Source organism: Fusarium poae, chromosome 1 (genome assembly GCF_019609905.1).
Source record: "Fusarium poae strain DAOMC 252244 chromosome 1, whole genome shotgun sequence".
NCBI classification, from domain to species: domain Eukaryota; kingdom Fungi; phylum Ascomycota; class Sordariomycetes; order Hypocreales; family Nectriaceae; genus Fusarium; species Fusarium poae.
Genome location: NC_058399.1, coordinates 10,888,134 through 10,909,561, shown reverse-complemented (window position 1 = coordinate 10,909,561; position 21,428 = coordinate 10,888,134). Strand labels below are relative to the sequence as shown.

At 49.4% G+C, this 21,428-nt stretch overlaps 6 protein-coding genes across 6 annotated transcripts; 3 read left to right on the top strand and 3 right to left on the bottom strand.

The window, feature by feature from the left end:
• Positions 1–430: 430 nt before the first annotated feature.
• On the bottom strand, positions 431–2,479 carry FPOAC1_003541 (uncharacterized protein; the record flags this gene model as incomplete). The annotated part of the gene is made up of 4 exons (XM_044848101.1): positions 431–491; positions 545–1,052; positions 1,104–2,157; positions 2,225–2,479. The coding sequence occupies 4 exons, from the start codon at positions 2,477–2,479 to the stop codon at positions 431–433; spliced, it is 1,878 nt and encodes a 625-aa protein (XP_044714017.1).
• Positions 2,480–3,558: 1,079 nt separating this feature from the next.
• On the top strand, positions 3,559–4,353 carry FPOAC1_003540 (uncharacterized protein; the record flags this gene model as incomplete). Its single annotated transcript, XM_044848100.1, has 5 exons — positions 3,559–3,565; positions 3,664–3,800; positions 3,899–3,941; positions 4,051–4,244; positions 4,300–4,353. 5 exons carry the CDS (start codon positions 3,559–3,561, stop codon positions 4,351–4,353), a joined length of 435 nt encoding a protein of 144 aa, XP_044714016.1.
• A 1,528-nt stretch (positions 4,354–5,881) lies between these two features.
• CPR6 (peptidyl-prolyl cis-trans isomerase cpr6) lies at positions 5,882–7,065 on the top strand (the record flags this gene model as incomplete). The annotated part of the gene is made up of 2 exons (XM_044848099.1): positions 5,882–6,239; positions 6,305–7,065. The coding sequence occupies 2 exons, from the start codon at positions 5,882–5,884 to the stop codon at positions 7,063–7,065; spliced, it is 1,119 nt and encodes a 372-aa protein (XP_044714015.1).
• A 775-nt stretch (positions 7,066–7,840) lies between these two features.
• On the bottom strand, positions 7,841–11,584 carry FPOAC1_003538 (uncharacterized protein; the record flags this gene model as incomplete). Its single annotated transcript, XM_044848098.1, has 1 exon — positions 7,841–11,584. One exon carries the CDS (start codon positions 11,582–11,584, stop codon positions 7,841–7,843), a length of 3,744 nt encoding a protein of 1,247 aa, XP_044714014.1.
• A 4,924-nt stretch (positions 11,585–16,508) lies between these two features.
• FPOAC1_003537 (uncharacterized protein) lies at positions 16,509–17,672 on the bottom strand (the record flags this gene model as incomplete). The annotated part of the gene is made up of 1 exon (XM_044848097.1): positions 16,509–17,672. One exon carries the CDS (start codon positions 17,670–17,672, stop codon positions 16,509–16,511), a length of 1,164 nt encoding a protein of 387 aa, XP_044714013.1.
• Positions 17,673–20,503: 2,831 nt separating this feature from the next.
• FPOAC1_003536 (uncharacterized protein) lies at positions 20,504–21,133 on the top strand (the record flags this gene model as incomplete). The annotated part of the gene is made up of 1 exon (XM_044848096.1): positions 20,504–21,133. One exon carries the CDS (start codon positions 20,504–20,506, stop codon positions 21,131–21,133), a length of 630 nt encoding a protein of 209 aa, XP_044714012.1.
• Positions 21,134–21,428: the final 295 nt, after the last annotated feature.

Here is a 21,428-nt window from a genome sequence, read left to right as displayed (position 1 = left end):
CTGCAGTAAGAAAAGAATTGGCCGACTCTCCAAAACCAGGCTTCTCACCGCTTCCTGTCTTCGTTGATGACTATCTGCCAGAGAATTCACAAGGCAGACAGACCGGTCACATTTGCTTTCATACCAAGAAGTCTTGTCGTCCAGGGCTACAGCCCGGCACTCGAAAGGTTCGTATTTCATATTCTCAAAAAATGAGGTAACTAACGACCCTTGTAGCATATTTACCTGTCCCAATAGAACAACAAAAGCGAGGACAGGGAAAGAAGACGAGGCTGCCGCTAATACCGTTCTTATCTCCCTGTGCTCCCAATGTGGCCCTCTCCGGGAGGTCACAAAACCAAAGTACAGACTGCCCGAACCCATAGCTCCATTCCATTTCTCTCACACAAACCAAAGAGAGGCGATCGTTGGATATAGGGGTAATCTAAGATCAGACCTCATCCTCCAGAAACTTGTAGGCAAACTTGAAGTCGGCTTTTCGTCGATTCATCCTGCAATCATGTCAGCACACAGCACCACAATTAAGGAATAAGATTCTACTAACCAAGTGCTCTCATAGTCGAAAAACCGATACGTTCCCTGCTCGAAATCTTCGGTAATGTTCTTGGGCTCCTCATGTCTTTGAAACCATGTTTGGTACTGCTTATGGAATCGCCAGCTTTGGTCTTTGAGAGCCTTAGCTGCCATATATTGCTGTGCTGATCCTTGCTTATAGTAAAACACGTAGAACAAAGTGTCGGGATCGATGCGTGAGTACAACCGCGGGTCGTCGAAAAGGGGGAGCGGCTCGCGGGGAAAGTTGGATCCTGTTGGGGGTACCGGCACTTCGGGTCGGTATGTTCGTGGCACATCGGCATCCACAACATCGGGGCAGCTGGCCTGACTGGCGGTCATCATGCGCAATGCTGATGGCGCGGAAGGGGGGTATGGCCGTTTTCTTGAAGTCTCGTAGGTATCGACAAGATCTTGCAATGATGCTGGTAAGTGGTAGATGGACTCTTCCTCTTCCTCAGTAGGCTTGACACCATTGGATGTGCCATTCGTTCTTGCGGCTAGGTGAAAGTCAGCAATCGGGATCAAACACGGGATTTCGATATACTCACGCTTTGATGGCGCTGGGGACTCTGGCACCAGAACCTGCTTTCCAGCAGCCTTTGATCGTTTAGACTGTTTTGTAAGTGCTGGCACGGGTGCTGGCGTAGGCACAGGTTCGGGCTCAGCAGGTGCTGGTGCAGGCGTGGGCTGCTTGGACTCTGGTTGTTGAGAAGCGGGCTGGGCAGAGGATGTAGCAGGAGAGTTGGTAGCGCTGCTTCGAGATTGCGGCAATGGAGATACGCTTGAAGATGCGGCGCCAGGTGGCGGAGGTAACGGGGAAATACCCACGTTGTTCTTGTCACTTGCGGCTGCTGCCGCGGCTGCAGAGGCATACTTGAGACCCTCTCCAGCAGGCCTCGAAGGCACTGAGGCTGGCTTCATAGCTGGTGTTCCAGAGTTGCCATTGCTGATGGTTGGTAGAGGAGCATGAAGCGTTGCGAGAGCGGGTAAGGGTGACTTTGTTTGAGAAGACGTCCTCCGTACTGGATCAACTTCCTTCTGCGCCTTCCTCGTCAGCGTCTTTGGCAGGTCAGTGTCGGTTGTCAGATCCTCCTGCACAGATTGCGCATCCAGAGAAGAGTTCTTCTCGTTGTCGGCGCCCATGCCGTAGGTGCCTTCCTCGTCCTCAAGATCCAGTTCCTCGTACATCTCCTCATCCTCCATAAAGTCCTCGTTCATGCCGTCCGACACATAGTATCGAATGCTCTCTTCTAGGTCGGTCACTTGCTCGGGCTCAACTCCACCGTTCTCCAAGGATCTCCTAATGAGCTCCAGCTTGCCTTGATGCCACTTATGTCGTTCGATGACCCGTTCGACTTCGGCGATGCGCTCGGCCTTTGCGGTGTTGTTCTTGCCCTTCTTCATGGTCGCTTGTATCGATTCGCCCTCGGCTTCGAGGGTCTCAATTTGCTGTTCCAGCTCGTCGACCATACCGCTTAGGAACTCGCTGGCCTCGACCTTTGCCTGCTCTTTGGGATCGAGCTTGGCGGCGGCTGAAAGACCCTCTTTCGAATATGCTTTCGTCTTCATGGCCTTTTCTACTGCCTTGAACTTTTCCATTTGCTATTCCACAGAACCGAGTCAATATTGAACTTGTACGAGTTGCTCGTTTTTGTCAGCGGGAACCAACCGTCTCGATCAGCTTCCGGTGCTCCAGCAGCGGAGCTTTGTCCTTGATGTCGTTACTAGCGGCCCATGTTTTGATCTGATCCCTCAGTCGCTGGAGCTTCTTGATCTCGCGCTTGAGGTTATCTTCTAGTTTGTCCTTTTGGGCGGGGTTACTCGATTGTTCGATCTTTTCGTAGATGGCTTCAAACTCGGTCACGCCTTCGGCGACCTTTTTGAAGCACTTGTCGACCTCTTGGGCCAGTTTCCTTGCCGCCATTATGAATAGATATATGAAGCCTCTCGGGCGCAGGGTCTAGTCGTTCGTCAGAGCTCGTCTCGGTCGACTGCTGTGTCGGGGGCTGCGTCGTTGTGGTCCTTGACTGCACCGGTCGGGGAAGGATGTGGCAGCGCCAGGGAAGGGAAGGGGAGGCTTTATTAGGGGAATTAAACCGCGCGTCGCAAGTGATAGGATTTGTCGTCTTTAAATATAATGACGTGATGATACAGTACGTTGTTAGGGAATACAATTCCGCGAGCGGTTGGTGGATGAGATGCGGTTGCTAAAGACAAGACAGAGACAGGCTGGCCAGCGACTGATGTTACTAAGGTTCAAGGTGGGAGATGTGGAGTATGGATACTAATGATGAGGCCAAGCAGCCGCAGTGTTTTCATTGGCTAAGCGAGCGCGAGTCAACTGGAGTGAGGCGCGGTTAGTTGCTGAAACAAGTCGCAGGGGAGTTTTGGGGGGCTACAAGCGGGCAATTACAGAGCCTGGAGAAATGAAGGTTGAGTAATGGCCGGCTATAATCAATCAATTCACGACAAATGGCAGTTATTGAGTAATTTATTGATTATAGCTTCAATAATGGCGTGATATCTCATTCTAGTAATGGCGGGATAGTTTCAATGACGTGGTTTTTCGCTAAAGGCTATATGCATAAGTGCCAGCATAGTACGGATGTGTAGCACATCGCTAGACGCTTCTCACATGACTGATATTCATATCCATTACCGGCCGGACTCCCCTAGGAAGGGTCCTTTTGTGATACATTCCATTAGGAGGGGCTCATAGTTTAACGTCAAGCTCAATGTGAAAGCTGTTTCTGTAACCGTCGTATCCATTCCCGTAAACTCTCATGACTCCCCTCAAAGTAAAATGCTGTAAGAATCTTCTCATGCTATCTGCTATGTAGAAAGTGAGTGATAAGTTACACGGTAAAGTCGGAACCAATGCCGATCCGGCTACGGAGCAACATCTACATACAAAGAGCTTGACTCAAGCCCAACTGATATTCCAACTCACATTCTCAAATACACAACTTTTTAAAAATTAAAAAGAACTCATAAATCACAAACATGAAGGGTATGTGCATTTCAATAGCCGACTGGCAAAGTGATGAAACATGAGGGCTGGGCAGAAGGAAAAGGGAAAAAAAGCTGACCAACAACCAACTCAAACAGTCATCCTGCAGCGTGTCCTGTCGGCGTCCGTGACCGTCGACAAGGAGATGATCTCTTCGATCGGCAAGGGAGTCTTGGCCTTTGCGGCCGTAGCCCCTGGGGATACAGAGAAGGAAGCCGATCTCATGGCCGCAAAGGTTTTGAGGATGAAGTTGTGGGATGATGAGGAGGGCATCAAGGCAAGATAAATTTTGATGGTTTATACAAGACTCTGATCTGACTTTTTGGAATCTAGTGGAAGAAGAGTGTTGGCGATATTGGCGGCGAGGTTCTCTGTGGTGAGTTTTGACTCTGAACCTTTCATTTTCCTTTCTTTACCCCCTCCCCTCCTGTCAGCCACAAAAGGGAGGAGAGAAAAAATGGCTGAGACGTGATATCCGGACACAGTGTCGCAGTTCACTCTTCTGGCTAGTACAAAGAAGGGAGCCAAGCCTGACTTTCACGGCGCAGCCAACCCAGAGGAAGCGCGCCGGCTATACCACTACTTTGTGCAAAAGGTCAAGGCTGGGTATATGGAGGAGAGAGTTAAGGATGGTCAGTTCCAGGCATGGATGGAGGTGGCTCTCGTCAACGACGGACCGGTGAGTTTTTTACTTCCAATGTTCCCTTGTTTGTTTGTGAGCCTGTATTGATCAGGACCAAATACTACAGGTCACTCTTGAGCTGAACAACGGAGCCAAAACGGGATAGATGGGTTGAAAGTGGCTTTCTATAGACGGCATGAATTATACAGAGCAGGGACATGGTCTATAGAGGAATAGACGGGCTAGACAAAAGAATTGGAAGTTTGACGGATTTCACAGCCGGTATCAACTTGCCTTGCAGCATCAGAGAATTGGCCAGCGAGAGCACAAGAGATAAATAGTGAGTCAGTATGAGACAGTTTTTCATGTATGACACCCTAAAATTCGGAGCAAAGTCTCCCAAAGACGTGGTGTTAAAAAAGACGTGTCTTTTGAAACCAGCTGTGTTGCCGTCACTACTGGATGAGACGATTGCTGTGAGAAGCCGCACTTGCGGGAGGATAATCGGCTATTGACTCTTATATATGGAGCTGAAAGTCCTGGCGAGAAATGACCAGCATAGACACGACATGGCTTGTGCGTCTTTGAGAGGGTACATATTGTGTCGTGCTACAATCGGCTCAGGCGATGTATCTCTATTCCATGACACCACACGCGTTTTTGATGGGGATTTGTATTTGAAGGCGTTACAGTATACAACTGCCATACTGTCTTTCTGAGTTGGTCGGATAGAAGCATCGTGTGTGCTGCTGGTAGAGGCTGGTCGCTTGTCAGATCCCTGTCCTAGGCCTCATGTTATGACCCCTCCTCATCCATCACCTTGCCCCTCCCCCACTTCTGTGAGATGAGAAGGTGTGTTTTGCATGATGTGATGTTGTCTCTTCTCTCAACATGAGGTTGCTTTGACTGACTGATTGATATAAACAACTCTGGTAGACATGAAGCTTCTCAAGATTTCAGCTTTCTAATTTGAGACAGTCAATATATATGCTACACTAACCTATGTCGAGCAAACTTCAAGGGTCATGTCTCTGATCTCTCTTAGCTGCAGGGTCAATTTCAGCCTCACTAAAGCCAACTAATTTGGACACTTTTTGTTTCGTGCCATTCCCATTCTTATTTCTCAGCTACGTTAGGTAGTACTGACAGAGAGTTTTCTTCTTTCTTGTCACTTGATATCGGCGTAAGAAAAAGAAGATGCGTTTCTTGTTGTCTATTCCGCGGATGTCATCAAAGGACGGGAGGGGCTGACGGGATCTACTTGGCCCTAGTCTAAGATATCTCAGAGTTTAGATATGCTATCGGATCATAGTGCTGTCCATGTTACTGAGGAATCGAGACCAACTGTTCTAGACAATAAGCAATGAATTATCATTACTATTATTGTCCAATTGACTCGATTACTGGTTAATCTATCATCATCGTACCCTGGCCTCATCCAAGTTACCCACTTATAAGCGGCACGATTACTTGCATCGTGACGAAACCTTTCCATAATTGGCAAAGAAGCTCCCCTCTTCTGTTTCCTTCTGTGCGATTCTGCCCTTGAACCAAACAAACCCCACGTCGTGATAACTCCTTCCTTCCTTCCTACATAACAAAAGCCTCCTTTTTAAAAAGTAATCCTTTCAGCGACTGCATCTTTTCTCTTCTCCTCTCAATCCTCTCCAAGAACCCATCACCAAACCTTCACAATGGCGGCCGAAGGCGAATCCCCCGCGCGACCCCGCGTCTACTTCGACATCTCCCTCGGCGGCAAGTCCGTCGGTCGTATCACCATGGAGCTTTACGCCGACCTCGTCCCCAAGACAGCCGACAACTTTCGCGCTCTCTGCACTGGTGAGAAGGGCATCGGAAAGTCTGGAAAGCCTCTGCACTACAAGGGCTCCGTCTTCCATCGCGTCATCAAGCAGTTTATGATCCAGGGTGGTGATTTCACTGCTGGCGACGGTACTGGAGGCGAGTCTATTTACGGCAACAAGTTCGACGACGAGGCTTTCCCTATCAAGCATGAGAAGCCTTTCCTTCTGTCCATGGCCAATGCTGGTCCTAGTAAGTTTGCTCAACCAGAGTCCCCTCGTACCATGTCATGATGCTAACGGGAATTACCCCACTAGACACCAACGGTTCCCAATTCTTCATTACTACCGTCCCTACCCCTCATCTCGATGGCAAGCACGTCGTATTCGGAGAGGTTCTCAACGGCAAGTCCATTGTCCGCCAGATCGAGAACCTTACTACCCAGTCCGGCGATCGTCCTGCCAAGGAGGCTCTCATTGCCGATTGTGGTGAGCTCACTGGCGACGCCGCCCTCGCTGCCGATGTGAAGCAGCCCGACGCTCTTGGCGACCCCTACGAGGACTTCCCCGAGGATTGCACCGACACCCTCGACGCTGTTGCTGTTCTCAAGATCGCAAAGGCCAGCAAGGACTACGGCAACACTGCTTTCAAGTCAGGTAACTACTCGCTTGGACTCGACAAGTACCAGAAGGGTCTGCGCTACATCAACGAGGAGCCTGAGCTTGAGGACCAGCCTCAGTCCATCAAGGATGAGCTCCAAGCTCTGCGTTTCTCCCTCAACAACAACTCAGCCCTCCTCAACATCAAGCTTGAGGCTTGGGATGACGCTGCCCGCTCTGCTTCCGCTGCCCTCGACGTCGGCGGAGTCTCGGATGCCGACCGCGCAAAGGCTTACTACCGTCGCGGCCTTGCCAACATCCACCTCAAAGATGAGGAAGCTGCTCTGCGCGATCTGACCGAGGCTAACAAGCTTGCACCCAACGACAGCGCCATCATCCGCGAGCTCAACGGCGTCAAGACCAAGGCTGCCGCTCGCGCTGCCAAGGAGAAGGCTGCTTACAAGAAATTCTTCACCTAAGTGATACCTGCCCAGAAGGCATCGCGGAAAATAGAGGGCGTCGTCTTTACTCATCATGAGCGGTATAGAACGCCTGTTGTATTTACATAACTAAAGCCAATGTTTAACATGACATACGGGGGAGGAGGATATGATCCATCTTTTATTATAACATGACCCATGCGAGGAAAAAGCGGGTTACTTAGGAGTCGGCGCTGAATGAGATACCATCCAATTGCATGTTGCAATCTACTTTATACGATACGGCGCCATGATGACTGTGAAATGTTTAACTGAGTTAACTTTTGCTATGTTGGACTGGATCAAAGGGCTGTAAGGAACATGGTCGTGGTTCTTGGTCAAGTTTGTCTCTTGTTTTATCTAAAAGCTACAATATTCCACCCATTTTCTATATAATAACCAACAATTTCCTCTGTTTCTTCACCATGAAACAACGCCCAGCGCTATCACGGTCCGATACCTCGCAACCAAAGACTAGACTCCATTGCTAAATACCCTGATAGACGGCCACTCTATAAGTCTACCATGCAAAATATAATCCACAAGCCCGCCGTCCAACACCAACCCCCAGAGAAAGACATAAAAAAAAAAGTATAAATGAATGAAAGAAATGTTGAAAAGATGAGACAGTGTTTGAAAGAAGTTGTATTGTTTCATTCAATCATAATGACTAGCTCTCTCTCCATCTAGTCGTCAAGAAGGTATATATGTATATATATGTGTGTATGGGTGGGTGTGTATAAATGGATGTAAAATGCTCCTTTTTTTGACTCTTTTACTTGTGATGCTTTGGAGAATCCTTGCCCTCGGGACTCTCGCCGCGCCCACCTATACGCATGATACCGCTGAGAATCGTGCGTCCCACGCGTCCATTCTTAGGCTTGAGCGTGTTACTCGCACTCGCACTCGCACTCCCTCCCGCGCTCGAACGGCGTTGTTTACGGTGCTCCCAGCCTTCTTTGTGATGGTGGTGGTGATGGCGACGACGCTCCTTACTACGTCGACGGTTGTTCTGTGCTGTGTTCTCATCATTGGCTTCGCTACCTGAACTGCCAGGTGGTGGTGGAGGCTCGTAGACGTCGTTCCATGCTGTTGAGGAGCCGGCGTAGGAGATGGAGAGAGATTCCATGAGGGAGGCTTGTTCGAGGGATTCAGTGACGTCTTCTGTTGTAGCGTTTGTTGCTGTTTCGCTGGCGCGTTCGGATTCGACTTTTGCGAGGCAGGCGTCGGCACGTTCTTGGAGGGCGAAGCAGATGTCGTTAAAGGTGAGGAGCTCTGGATCTACTTGTTCCCTCTTATCATCGACTGGTCTGGCATCCACCCATAACTTGACCAGGCTAGCCATATTTCTAGTGTTGTCGATTAGGTATGGCAGGCTAGGGAAGCCCTCCTTGGAGGTCGGACTCAGACGGCCAAGAATAGTGACAGGTGTGCTGTAACCAGCCGGGACAAAGTTGTTGGTTTCGCGATCCGCGGGGATACTGCAGACCTGGTCGATATAGTCACGAACAGATTGTCGTTGCAGGTTCAAGAAGCGGTTCATCGGTTCCATCCACTCTTCCCGCTTGCCAAAGTTGGACAAGTTTGCCAGCTTCTGCAGTGCCTTTGCAATAAGGGTAAATGTTCGTTGCGCTTGAGGTCGGGGGTGATCACGGAGTAGGTTGAACAGCTTGGGCGACAAGATAGCTGGGCAGATGAAACGAAGAAACAGGAAACCAGACACGGATGTATATGTGACGGTACGCAAAAAGTCTCCGTAGCGATCTTCTGCGACGGCTCGAATGTACTTGAGGATGTGTCGTAGCTCAGGGGGTAGCCGGTTGGCTGAGCTGGCGATGCACTTCCACACTTCAGTCGTGTAGTGGATGAGAACAGTCCAGTGCTGATCCAGATCCGCCTCGTTGGAAATCTTGCTGGGGTCAACTTCACAGTTCGGGTTGATCTCGTTGATCTCGAAAAGCTTCTCCTGCAGGATCTCCTCCATGTACTCCTTTCCTAGGCGACGCATGTGGAACTCGAGGGATTGCGTTAGTAGTGAATTGCCGCGGAAGAGCAAGTTTGCTTCTCCAGCAAGAGACTTGCTCATATCTCGCACAATGAGCTCGCGATCGGTCGCTGCGTCAATCGAGTCGTTGGATTTGAGGCGACTGCTGAATCGATACTTCTTCATAGAAGCCTGGTTACCAATTCCATCAATTTCGTCTTCCACCAAGCCCATGAGCCATTCGCTAGCAGTACCGGATGCCTGGAAAATGTTGAGGAATAGTTCTGACAGTCGGCGCAAATGTCCAGGCAAAACAGCCGAAATCGAATTCGTCAAACCTGCTGGGAACCGTTGCAGGATGTCTTTAAGTGGTTCATATTCCTTCGACAGAAGAACAACATGCTCGTCGTGATTCACCTTGATCAGCATCTGTCCAACAGACTGGTGCTTTTCGTCAAATACTTGAAGCCATTGTTCGTTATCCTTGCCACGGTCAATCTGATCAAGACTCAGATCAACAGCTCCGACCACAAACTCTTGCAAGTTCCGCGTTCTAGGCAATCCTACAGAAGCCTGAAGGAGGTTGCTCGAACTATCCATGTTTCCCTCTACTCTCTTTAACACAACAGATAACAATGGTGTAGAAGGTGGGAGATCGGTGAAGTCGCAGTCCTCTCTCCAGAAAGGATTCTTCGTCCCTGTCTTGGTCGTCGTCCGCGCTCGCACTTCACCATCTAGTATGACCTCAGCCAGGTAGTTCCCGATTAAAGGATCAGGCTCTGGCCGTCCTGGTCTCTCATGTATTGTCGTTTCAACCGCACCGATCCCGCTCGGTCTAGCCTTGATCTTTGCTTCAGTGACTCGGACACTAATGGTCTTTTCAATCCGGAAGACCTCGCCCTCATGTTCGGTTTCGATATTGTCTACTTCCAGGATTTGTGATGTATTAGGGTCGTCGAGGTGATATATGTCTGGTACTGCAAAAGCTCGGAGGAGACATAGCCAAACTTCGAAATGAACTCTGCTGTCGAGCGCCAGGTACACTGGTCGGAAGATGGAAAGGTGGGTGGACGATGTGGCATAAATAGGGAATATTGCAATGCAGTATTCCTCGTCAAGTACTGTGCGATCAAGTTGTTGGACAGCACAACGAGAGAGTTGCGAAAGGTCTATGATGGATAACACCGTAACATCGTTCTCTGTCATGAGCTTGAATTCTCCACCATCCTGGAGAATACAAGATACCCTCCTCCACGACGTAGTTGGTGAGCGAAGGTCTCTTGTTGATGGTCGTTTAACGATCGCCCTCGGTGAGACAGCCAGACCCTTATCCCATAACATGACCTTTCCGACCTTGATGATACTCGTGGGCTTGTTCTTCTCTTGAGACCAGCCATGCCTCTTGAGCTCTGGTCTCATCGGCATAACCTGGTTATTCGGCTTGCTGTTGGAAAGCTTGATGCCCGTCGGGCGTAATTGTTGCCAGCATAGTAAAGCTGCCAACCACAAATCAAACTCTTCCATTTGCCGAGGGCATATCAGAATTTCGATAGGAGGCTGCAGGCAAACCAACTCCAAACATTCTTTAGTCAGTTCGGGATAATCGACAGGGAGGACCCTGCAACCACGCAGATCGGAAACAAGTGGGATGTGAAAGGGTCCATTTTGTCCCGAATCAAACATGAGACACCCCTTCTCTTCTTCGATGTAGGCCACTCCACTGTGCCAGGGGCCGCCTGTTTCGCCTTGGTACTCGATCTCGCCGCGCATCCGACCGCACAGGGTTCTCATGAGAAGCAGAACTTTATTCGCATCATCGGTAGCTATGGGTAGCGGTAGTGAGTCGACGGAAGGTGGTGGGGAGATGAGAGGCGATGTAGGTCGAGATGATTGCCGCTTCATAAGCCTTCTAGCCTTTTTGTCTTTTGGTACACCTGAGGAGTCCCGTCCTGTTATTACAGCGTGGTGTAAAGAGTCCAACGAGCTGAGCTGCGGTCTTAGTTCATCCGACGGGTGCAATGACCCTGATGAGCTCACACTGCCAACACGGTGTCGCTCTGATGTAGGTGGTGGTACACTTCTTTGAGCTAGCATGGAAGTATCCATTGTGCGCGTCCGAGGCCGTAGACTGCCGCTCGTATGTCGTAAGTGTTGCCTCGGAGGGCTAGATTCGCTACTTTCGTACGACTCGCTGAAAACCTCGTTAAAAACCATGCCTTGCCTGCGAGTAGGACCGCCAGGGGAGGGTATCGAGCGGGGTGAGGTCTGCTGCAAGAAAACATCTTCTGGAGACTGAAGAGAGTCCGTCGTCACGCTGAGGGTGGGAGGCGTGGGAGGCTCGGCGGCATCTGGGGTTACGGAGCGAACGGTATTGGAGGCATTTATCAGTGTATTTCGAAAGGCAGACCTCAGGTTGGAGGCGCTTGAGCGTTCCATCTTCGGGTCCCGAGGAAGGTTGAGGTCGGAGGTTGAGGCTTGGTTCCAGGACGTGGTATCACTGGAGGTACCAGATCGAGAGTTGTCTTGTTCGTCCATGTTTGGCGGTCGCAAGCCTAAGCCATTGCTTGTCCACATCCACATTCACGCGCCCGTCCCGCATTGAGGTGAAAGAAACAGCAATAGTAGTGGGTTTTTCGCTAATAGGGTCGGTGTCTAAGGCTGGGTTGGGGTGCCTCGAGGGCTTTCTTTGTCACGGGTGAGGGGAAGCGATTTAACGATGGGATCCGTCTCAATGAGGGTCGGTATCGAATGTTGAGGATGCGAATATTATCGTCGACGTGGGCCAGATAGTGCGCCTATCGTGAATGTCTCCGGGTGTTGGAACCGATTGTTGAGAGAGATCTCATAAATCAGTCACTGGTTGCGGGGAGGGCTTGTTAGTTAGTCTGTGCATGGAAAGAATCGAATCGCAAACTGGACTGGACTAGACTCGGCTGGACTGGGTCGGGCAGGAGGGGGGAACCAACATAAAGGTTGGAAATGGCACTAAAACCAAACAGACCAGTCGGGAAGGGAAGGGGAAACGAATGGAAAAAGATAAAGAAGCCAAGAAATACATACATGAAGAAATACCCCAATACGGAGATTCAAGAATCCCAGACCAGTATGAATGGCGATAAGCGTAGGTGCGCTCAGACAGACAACGAGCAAGTGAACCAGGTAGGCAGACACTTGTCAAGGTCTTTTTAGAAAGGAATCGAATTGCGGTGAGTTAAGTCGAAAGATGAGTTGGAGGTTGTGTTTTCATGCAAGGTACAGACAGTACAGGCAGAGAGAGAGAGAGAGAGAGAGAGAGAGTTGGAGAAGCAGCAACGTAAGAAATCCCAAGACAGTGAGTGAGTCAGCTCGAGGTGTGTATATGCATTTGAGGGAAATGAAATGAGAAATAGAGAAAACACGTCGCCACGCACGTATATTCTTCAATGTCGAGTCAAATCAAGTCAAGACAGGACAGGACTCCAATGTCATGTCACTTCTACGGATATTGAACCCAAGGACTCGGCACAGAACCAATGAGTTCGCCTTGTCTGCCCGCAAGCTCAGACTTAAGCGTAGCCGAGAAAAGGCCCTTGTTTTCCATCTTTCCAGCACCAGCACCAGCACCAGCACCAACCACCCTTGAACGCTGTCCTAGTAGGGGTCTCTGAATGTATCTTTTCTTGGCCACGAGGGAGGGATCAGTAACCCAGGCTGACCTTGAAGAGTCTTATTAGGCTATAGTACAAGGCACTCTATCTCGAACAACTGCCGGAGGTTGATAGGTTTTGACAGGTTTGACAATTAATCTCTTTTTTTGTTTTTGTTCTGCGCCTCTATCGGATTAATTATCCAACAAAATCTGCATCTCATCTCTTCGTGCTTCTTTCAAAGTCTTGGCTCGGCTTCGAGAAGCGGAAGCGGGGATTTCACAGATAACCACTGTCCTCGTTTTTTCTTTCCTGCTGCCGATCCCCAACCCAGGCATGCAACCTTTTTTCTTCGGCTTTAGATCGCAGGCGAGCGTCGATATCCAATCATTTTATTTACTTGTCTCTTTCTAATTGCAGGAAGATGCCGAGACAGGACGGGCCGTGGCGAGAAAAAGGGGACATCATCTTACATGCACTACGACGACAACCTCCATTTTAGTTACAGACTGTTTCAACCACCTCTTTGCATTTTCCCTTTTCGGTAATTTATTGTGCACGATAGGATCCGGAGTAAGTGGACACAAAAAAGTTAAAGCATGACTGATGATGGTCATGCTAAACAGAAAGAAAAAAAAACTAGGTAAGACCATACAACACAAAGGCCCTGTAAGTCCGGATCCTGGGCTCTGGTCCTGGTTCATGATCCTGGTTATGGGCACGCAACGCAGCACGCAACAGTGGAGGAGTGGGGGAGTTTAGAGCGACAGCGGATCTCTACAACATTAGCTATAGGTGCTTTAGTTACTAAGGCAGGCTAGCTGCTAGCCTACAAGTCAGCCAGCTTAGCTGACGAGCGGACTTTTCACTACCTCCTACCTGATAGCTCACCTAGAAAGGCAGCAATCTACGTATTCGCCTTATCCCTTTAATGACCTGCCAACCTAACAGACCATCTGGTGGGCTGTTCTCTATACGCTCCGACTCATTATACTGGTTTTTACATAGTAGGTGGTACTCAACTATATCTGCCTTGATATATACCATCATCATTACCATCACCATCACCATCACACAGCGCCGCACAACATCCCCTTGTTCGAGTTTCATCCCAAGTCGCCCAGTGTTTCCACCAAATCCCGGCGTCCCTGTCGATAGGACCCATCCCAAATACCAGAGAAACAAGGATCTTCCGGATGCTTTCTACCAAAGAGATGGATGGCCCGCGGATGAGCTTTTCCAGTAAAGGCTGTTTTTGCGACAGTAACAGCTACCTCGAACACTGTACTGTAGGATGAAAACGCATCACCTGGATACCCTTATCCCGGACGACCCGCCAGCTAGGAACAGGGCACATCACAAGTACAAACTACACGTTACCATACAATCTCAACGTTCATTAGCTTGAACGCATACATCTGAGATGGCTATGAATGACTCGGACTGTAGATCGCTCCTTTGTAAAGGCTGCAAGCTTTTTAGCTACTAGCAACAAAATAAGAGTAAAAGGAGCTCAGGAGTTTAGTTCCTGGCGTTTGACCTGTCAGCTTGCTTGCGGGCGTAGGATGGGAATAATCAACCGGAATGTCACCCGGAATGTCTCATCCTTTGCCCGCAGCGAACGAACGAACGGGCTGATATCACTTGCTTTGTTAGCATCTACTTTGTACGCAGCTCAAACTTGAGCAGCCGCTAGTGGGAATTTCCTAGTTTGTCACATCTCCTCTCTTCGTTCCCGAGTATTCAAATCTGACTGGTCCAAGAACGAGATCGACAAAAAAAATAGACAGACCAGGGGGGAAGGGCAACGGGGAAACTGGAACGAGAAAAGTCACATCAATCGAAGTTGGCCTCTGTCTTCCTACTAAGCCCAAAACTCCCGTTTAGACGGCCGATAGTATTCGTGTTCCTGGAATATATCACTGAGAAACTTAAGATTTGAGGCCCGATTCCCCCACATGGCCATCTCTTTCTTGAGGCCAACAGTTCTTGGCAGGGCTTAGGAGAATGCGAAGAACAAGAGTTGATTTTCATCTTGCTCCGAATGCAACGATACGACAGCTGTCAAAGCGTATCTTGTTCGTACTTGAACGTATTATCGTCGTTGCTGATACGGCTTTCTCCTGGAATATTCCACCCCTGATATTCATGTCAGAATTCGGGAATAAGCTGAGATATGACATTGATGCCCCTGATTTCACGGCATAATACTGCACGTATCCATATTCCCTTTAGACTAATAGTAGTATGTACTATTCTCGCAGTCGTAGTGACCAAACAACACTATGCATGCGTACCCAATCCAATAAGAGTTACATCCAAAAGGTAAGGCTGTTGGTTAAATCGACGCGGGTCTCTTGTCCCGTCCCGCCGGCGTGGGACGTACATTCGCACGTGCATGTAACATCTGCAAAAGAGCCGCTCTCGATCTTCATAGGTTAAGTACCAAGATTGATATTATTTGCTTTTTCGGCTACGTTGCATAGCATCAAGATTCCATATCCTACGTGTCAACGTCAGACCCTGTCATTGATGAAATTTGACTTTATCGCGTTTCTTTTTTTCCCAGCCGCGATGTGACATACTTTGTCACAAAATTGGGTAGAGGGCCTCTCGCTTACACGAGAATCATCAATCACATATCACATCCGCCCGCCGAATGCTTCTGGAAAACTCTCAACACGTTGGGGCTGTTAGTGTGGTAGCATGATACACCAATCAGTCGAAATTGTTTTGTTCCCCCAAGTTTAGGTATAGAAACTTGCCTGGCTGCGTCCCCATTCGCGGCCTCCGTAATTCAAGCACTGTCCATCACTCGACCTGAGAGTCTTTCGAAACATTGTCAGCTCATGAGACCGTATCAAGCAAGCTTCGGGCAACACAAGCACAAGCACACCGCTTCTTATCAATATAGAATCAATGGCTGAACCAAAACATTGTCTGTGTTTCCCGTGCGTATGTCCGTCGTCATGATTGATACCAAAACATCCATGTCTCATATAGTGCCACGCCATCAGTTGCAGGAATCTGCATTGAGTAAAGAATCTCGTCTACGAGATCCACCGTTGTAGTATATCCATCGGGGGTTCTCGATGAAACCTCCACTGCACTCTCCGATTCTGGAATCCGTCGGCGAAGGGTTTATCGTGATGATCATGCCGTGTTCCATCAAAACCACTCATGAGATGAAAAGACCCACCGTGTTGATGCATGTGTGATTTCACTATATGAACGCTTACGTCTTCTCCATAGTCACAACAGATACATTGGCCGTTTCAGAACTGGTTCGTCAACCAAGGATAGTTGTTTGTGATCCTCTTGTGTATGGAGACAATGCCTTGATCGGATCAAATATGACAGTTACACATAACATCCATTGACCGCGTTTCCGTCTGGTGCGACATTGAGAGGTCATATGCTACCCTGAACCTTCTTACACTGGATGTCACTCGCGACGAACAAGGGTACACCAAAATCCATGTTCAATATTCGACTGCCAACTCATGGCGGTTTTTTGTATTTTCCTCATATCAGAAAAGAAGACAACAGCGGCCAAGAAAGCATGGCATATATACATAATGCCTGTATCGCGTAAAAGTTTCGACGCCTAGTAGAACTTTCTCTTCAAACTCCCAATTGCCAGATCCCAGTGTTCCCATTCCCCCAAAATGTCGATACCCGGGGGTGTCGTAGTCGAATCGAATAAAGTGAAGAAGTGTAATCACCAAATGGTAAAAAAGAACTAGAGAAAAAAGTGTTGCATTTGCTGTGTGGATATCATCATTGCTCTCACTCGTTGAGTGTACTTGTTTGAATCATACTGAATATTGTCTTTAACGAAGGTGGGAGCTCTCAATTGGGCTTGCAGGACCACTTCGAACATGACTGAGATCAGTGCTGCCAGTTCTTCGCAGGGCCTGGCTCATTGTCTCAATGTTCAAATCGCTACCTGAAACGTTGAGCTTGAGGTTGTTGATGCTGGTTGGGCTACCCAGTGGTCTTCGTGAGGGGCTCATCTCAATGCCCTTCATACTGCCGGGGTTGCTCGTAGGAGGGCTTGGCTCGGGTCCTTGGCTCGATACAGGTGATCGAATGGGTGAAGGCGAACGGTTCATTGCTGCGGGAAGAGATGTAAGACCCGCGAGATGGATGCTGTCGCGGGAGCCCGCAATACCTGAGGAAGGGTTGTGCTCAGCTTGTACAACGTCGGCGAACGAGATGAAGGATAGCCTGCGGACATCTGCAGAGTCCAATGATCCATAGTTGGAAGCGTTGTCGGTCGAAACAGCGTCCCGGTCGGCAAAGGATGCGAGTTCCGCTGCCCACTCGCTTGCAGAGGGATCGTACGAGGGGAGACCAGTGCTGGCCCCTGTGACTGTCACCGCGGCGGGTTGATGCGAGCTGTGAGTCACAATCTCAACCGAATCAGGGTCCAGCTTGTGATTCGTGATGGCTTCGGACGCATCATCGAGGACGGGGGGGATGTAATTCTCGGTTTGAATGTGCGTTGGGATGGCTGGGGAGTTGGGCAGGAGAACGGAGCTGTCCTGAACATCACGCTCAAAGATCTGTGATGTAGCTGGCGAGGACAATCGTGGAGAGCCCGTGAAGCCGCGACTTGGGGACGCAGGTACAGTGAAGCTCTGCTCGCCAGTGGGGGATCGTGATGGGTAGTTCGAGGATAGCTTGGAAGCGTCTCGAGATAGAGATGGGCTGGTGGGGTTGGAGTTTTCGTTGGAGGGAGTTTGAGACTCGTTGCGAGATTCAGGTTTGGCGTTGTTGGTATCGGTTTTCGAATCAGATTTCATGAGCGATGATGACTTCTTTTTACCAAGACCAAATAGGCCACGCATCTTGCTCTTCCCGTCCTTCTTTGTGTCTTCACGATGGGTATCTGTTTCTCTGTTGAGTTCGCTGGCGCGAGGAGTCGAGTCACCTAATCGCTGGTCGTCATATTGGACATCGCGGGTGATGGGTGCAGCTTCGGCAAGGCTCATATTGGCAGGTAGATTTGCTCAAGTGGTGAGCTATAAACAATGGTGTGCAGTGGTAGAATATATACGAGAGAGGATCTTTTGGTGCAAAAGGTCGTCTGGTGGACTGTTGAACGAGGTACAGTCAGTAACGAAGGTCGTGGAATACAAGTCTTAGTTCGACAAGCGAGAGGAGTGGGACGATAGGCCGGGGGAGATGGTATAAGTAGGCAAGTACGGAACGAGTCGAAATCGGGAACGGGAAAGGAAAAAGGAATAAGCAAAAACGGCCGTGCGGAACTGAGACTCTCTGGACTACTGTAGGTACTGTATTTCTGCTTTCTGTTCCTGCCGCCGCGTCGGCTGCCCTGGGAAGTGGGAGAAACATTGAATATTGGATGATTGCACAAACCTTTTTGAGACTAATGACCTGTAAAACAGAACAGCCCGTAGCTCCCGGTACAATACTGGAGACCTCCGTAAACAAAGACCCGCAACGGCCAGTGCTAAGGGTCGCTGTGGATAAGGTTGGAGACGTGCTAATCGCGGTACTGCCGTTGGGATTGTCGATTGTCCCGTCGAGACGCCGCCGTCTGATCTTTCGGATAGCGTCGATGGAACGCGTGACGGTGCCGAAAATTACGTCTTCTAGCTGATTAAGACAGAAAATGTTTTTCTTTCTGGTCTTTTACCGCTAAGCTGACGAGGCAATGGCGGTTGGATGAATGGATGGATTGCGGAAAAGCGAAAGCAGAGGGCGGGCTGAGACGGCCTTGGTACCTTATGGCTGCAGCGTATTTGTGCAGTGGAAGGGAGACGAGAGACCCGATAGGTACCAAAGGCTATTGTTATTGTTATTGCTTTTCCCCCCGTCGGATGCCGCTCGCTTCTTTACCTCTTTAAAGGTAGTGATTGCAGGGGGTTTCCAAGATAGTGTTGTTTATTCGTCTATTGTCTGCCGAGATGAACGGAAACAGAACAATAAAAGAAGGGAGAGGGGGGAAGAGACAAGTCAGATTAGATTCTTTTAGGAACCGGGACTTGAGGAAGAGGGGACGACGATACGGTATCTAAAGGAATGAACAAAGTGACCATGGAAGGGTGGGAGGGGACGCTGACAGCGGCGTAGGTGGCTTTAGAACTTCACTTTTGGAGGATCAGCGCACTTTGATCAAGGCACGGGATCAACTGAAGGCACGCACTATCCAGTAGCCAGGGCAGTATGGGGCAATTTTGTGAGTCGTACGGAAGGCAGAAAAAAGAAATATCCACTACCTTCCATGTCCTTTACTTTATTTTGCCAGGGACGAGAGATTTAATTGCACTTCTTTTGACCACGGGACCTTGACCAGTCTGCCAAGTTGAGCCAACGAACGACATTTCTCGACTGTTGATGTCAAGACCAAAAACCTGCTTGTCAGGGATGAAACTGGGAGATACATCGAGATGCCATACATGCAATGCAATGCAGAGTGAAAAGGGCCGGCCTACAAGGTGACCACGTTTTAAAATCTCGTCTTTCCAGATATTCTGTTGGTTATCCATGTTGTGATCCTACATTGCATGTTACGTATGTCTGGTACCGGGCTGCACGAATTCTGCATGCACTGGACAAGGGGACTCTCGACCATGCAAGTCAGGCACCAGACCTGAAAGCGAGTTATTCAAGGGACCTTTAAACCCAACAATACATACGGATGTCAGCCCTGGGCTTCCTTTCCTATCTAAGATGCTAAAGGGAATGATCCGATGGGCTCAAACATCCCTTTGTAGCCCTGAAATCTCATGATATTTCGGCCTCTCCCTTGGACATTTACAATAGTCTCAATAACATGTGGTTGCTATATTGGGCTCAGTCAAGCCATTATCTCCCTCAAATTTGACCACCACTGTCTTTCCTTGGAACGGTTGGGTGACAGCCCGTCATCATCTTGGTCACTTCTCTTATCACACATCCCATGCCGTTGTTGTCACCAACCTCACAACCAACCTGGCCATGACCCCGCTACCAACATGGACCTCGTGACAACTCCTTCAGGGCTGTTTTCTCATGCCCTAGCAGAATAGCATAGAACAAGTCAACAAGGGGTAAAGATCCGCGCGTATCTACTCTGTGCATCAAAAAAACAACAAGGAAGATGAGGAAAAAGCCTCCCTGCTTGTGCTTCGATAGGTTGCGTTTTTCGTCCCAAACACCATCGACAACACCAAAAGTGCAATCTGCGATGCACTATTGGGTTTCGCTTTTAGACCCATTTTTAGAACTCAAGCTTTTTTGACATGCCCATGTGCCGAACCCCTTTTTCCCTGTCATAATTCGCCACTGATAAGGGGTCGCTGATCAGTCCCCCTCCACAGTCATCTCCAGTGTTCCCAGAAAAAAACGTAATTGTAGATCTGCTCGATATACTGGGAAATTGAAACAAGGGACTCGTCAGCGAAGGTTTCAGTATTATTGGAAGCGCGGGAGGTTAAAGCCACGAGGGGTCAACCAGTAGCTTAAACGGAAACAGCAAATTGCCAAGAGGGGCATTCCAGATAGTCGACGTCATAGGAAAACGGCTTAATGATCTTCCGAGCCGCTTCAAAATCATGTGACCGTCGGCCACGTGATGAATTCAGCGCCTGTGTTAGGTAAGCGAATATGTAGTGGCAGAAACTTCAGATCTTCGACTTCAAGGTGTTTGGCAGGGTCCAGCTGTAACCACACGACAAGCCAATTGCCGTGGCCAATCGTCTTCAACTCGGTGCACGAGGTCCATACGAGAATCCAACACCTCGACCAGCACTCCCAACCTCTACGTGCTCCTGACCGTTTCAATTCGGTCGTTCGATAACACTCCAAAACACACACCATGGAGTTCCGAACCCTCGCACGACCAGCGGCTAGGCTGCTCAGCCCTCGCCCTCGCCCATCAGGCCTTCCTATCGTTCCTTGCCGTGGCCACAAGACAACAAGCCGAACGAAACGATCTCTCAAGATCGCTCCTCACGAATCTTTCCTCCCCGACCGAAAGGCCGCCTTCCCCGCCTCCGACTCTATCATCTACAACCCTCCTTCTTCCGAGGCGTCTCCTCTCCACACACCCTTCCTCTTCCTCCCTCCCAACGATGCTCGCCGTGTAGCCCTCACACGACTTCGACACACTCCCGGTTCTCCCCTGGAGCCTATCTCCCATAGCAAGCTGCCTCCAGAGATGAAGTACAACCGCCGTAATCCCAACTACAACCTCACCGCTGCCGATATCAAGGAGATGAAGCAACTAAGGCAAGAAGACCCTGAAAAATGGAGCGTCAACAAGCTTGCCGAGAAGTTTGGCTGCTCTGTTATCTTCGTAAAGATGGCGGCTCCTGCGCCTGAGGCCCATTTGGAGAATGTCAAGCGCAAGCAGGAGAGAAGGGAATCCCGATGGGGAGCTATCCGAACCAACGCCCGAGAGGAACGCAAGAGAAGGACGGAGATGCTCTACCGTGGAGAGTTGTAAGGTGTGTCTTGTTGAGGTGCCAATGACCTGGCCCAGCGGTTATCTATCGAACGTGTATAAACATATAAAATCGCCAGGAGCTTGTGTAGGATTATGATGACGGGGAGCGGTGAAATGTGAATCATGCTGGATTCAGCCCACTGAGCTGGGCAAACTGTATAATGCCAAAAATACCAATGAATTACATCAACGCAACCGCCTTTGTTTCCAAGTCATGTTGTTTTGTACACAATCACACACCATCTTCCATTACTTGTGAATTGTTAATGTACAACTTCCTCACGCTATATGTGGT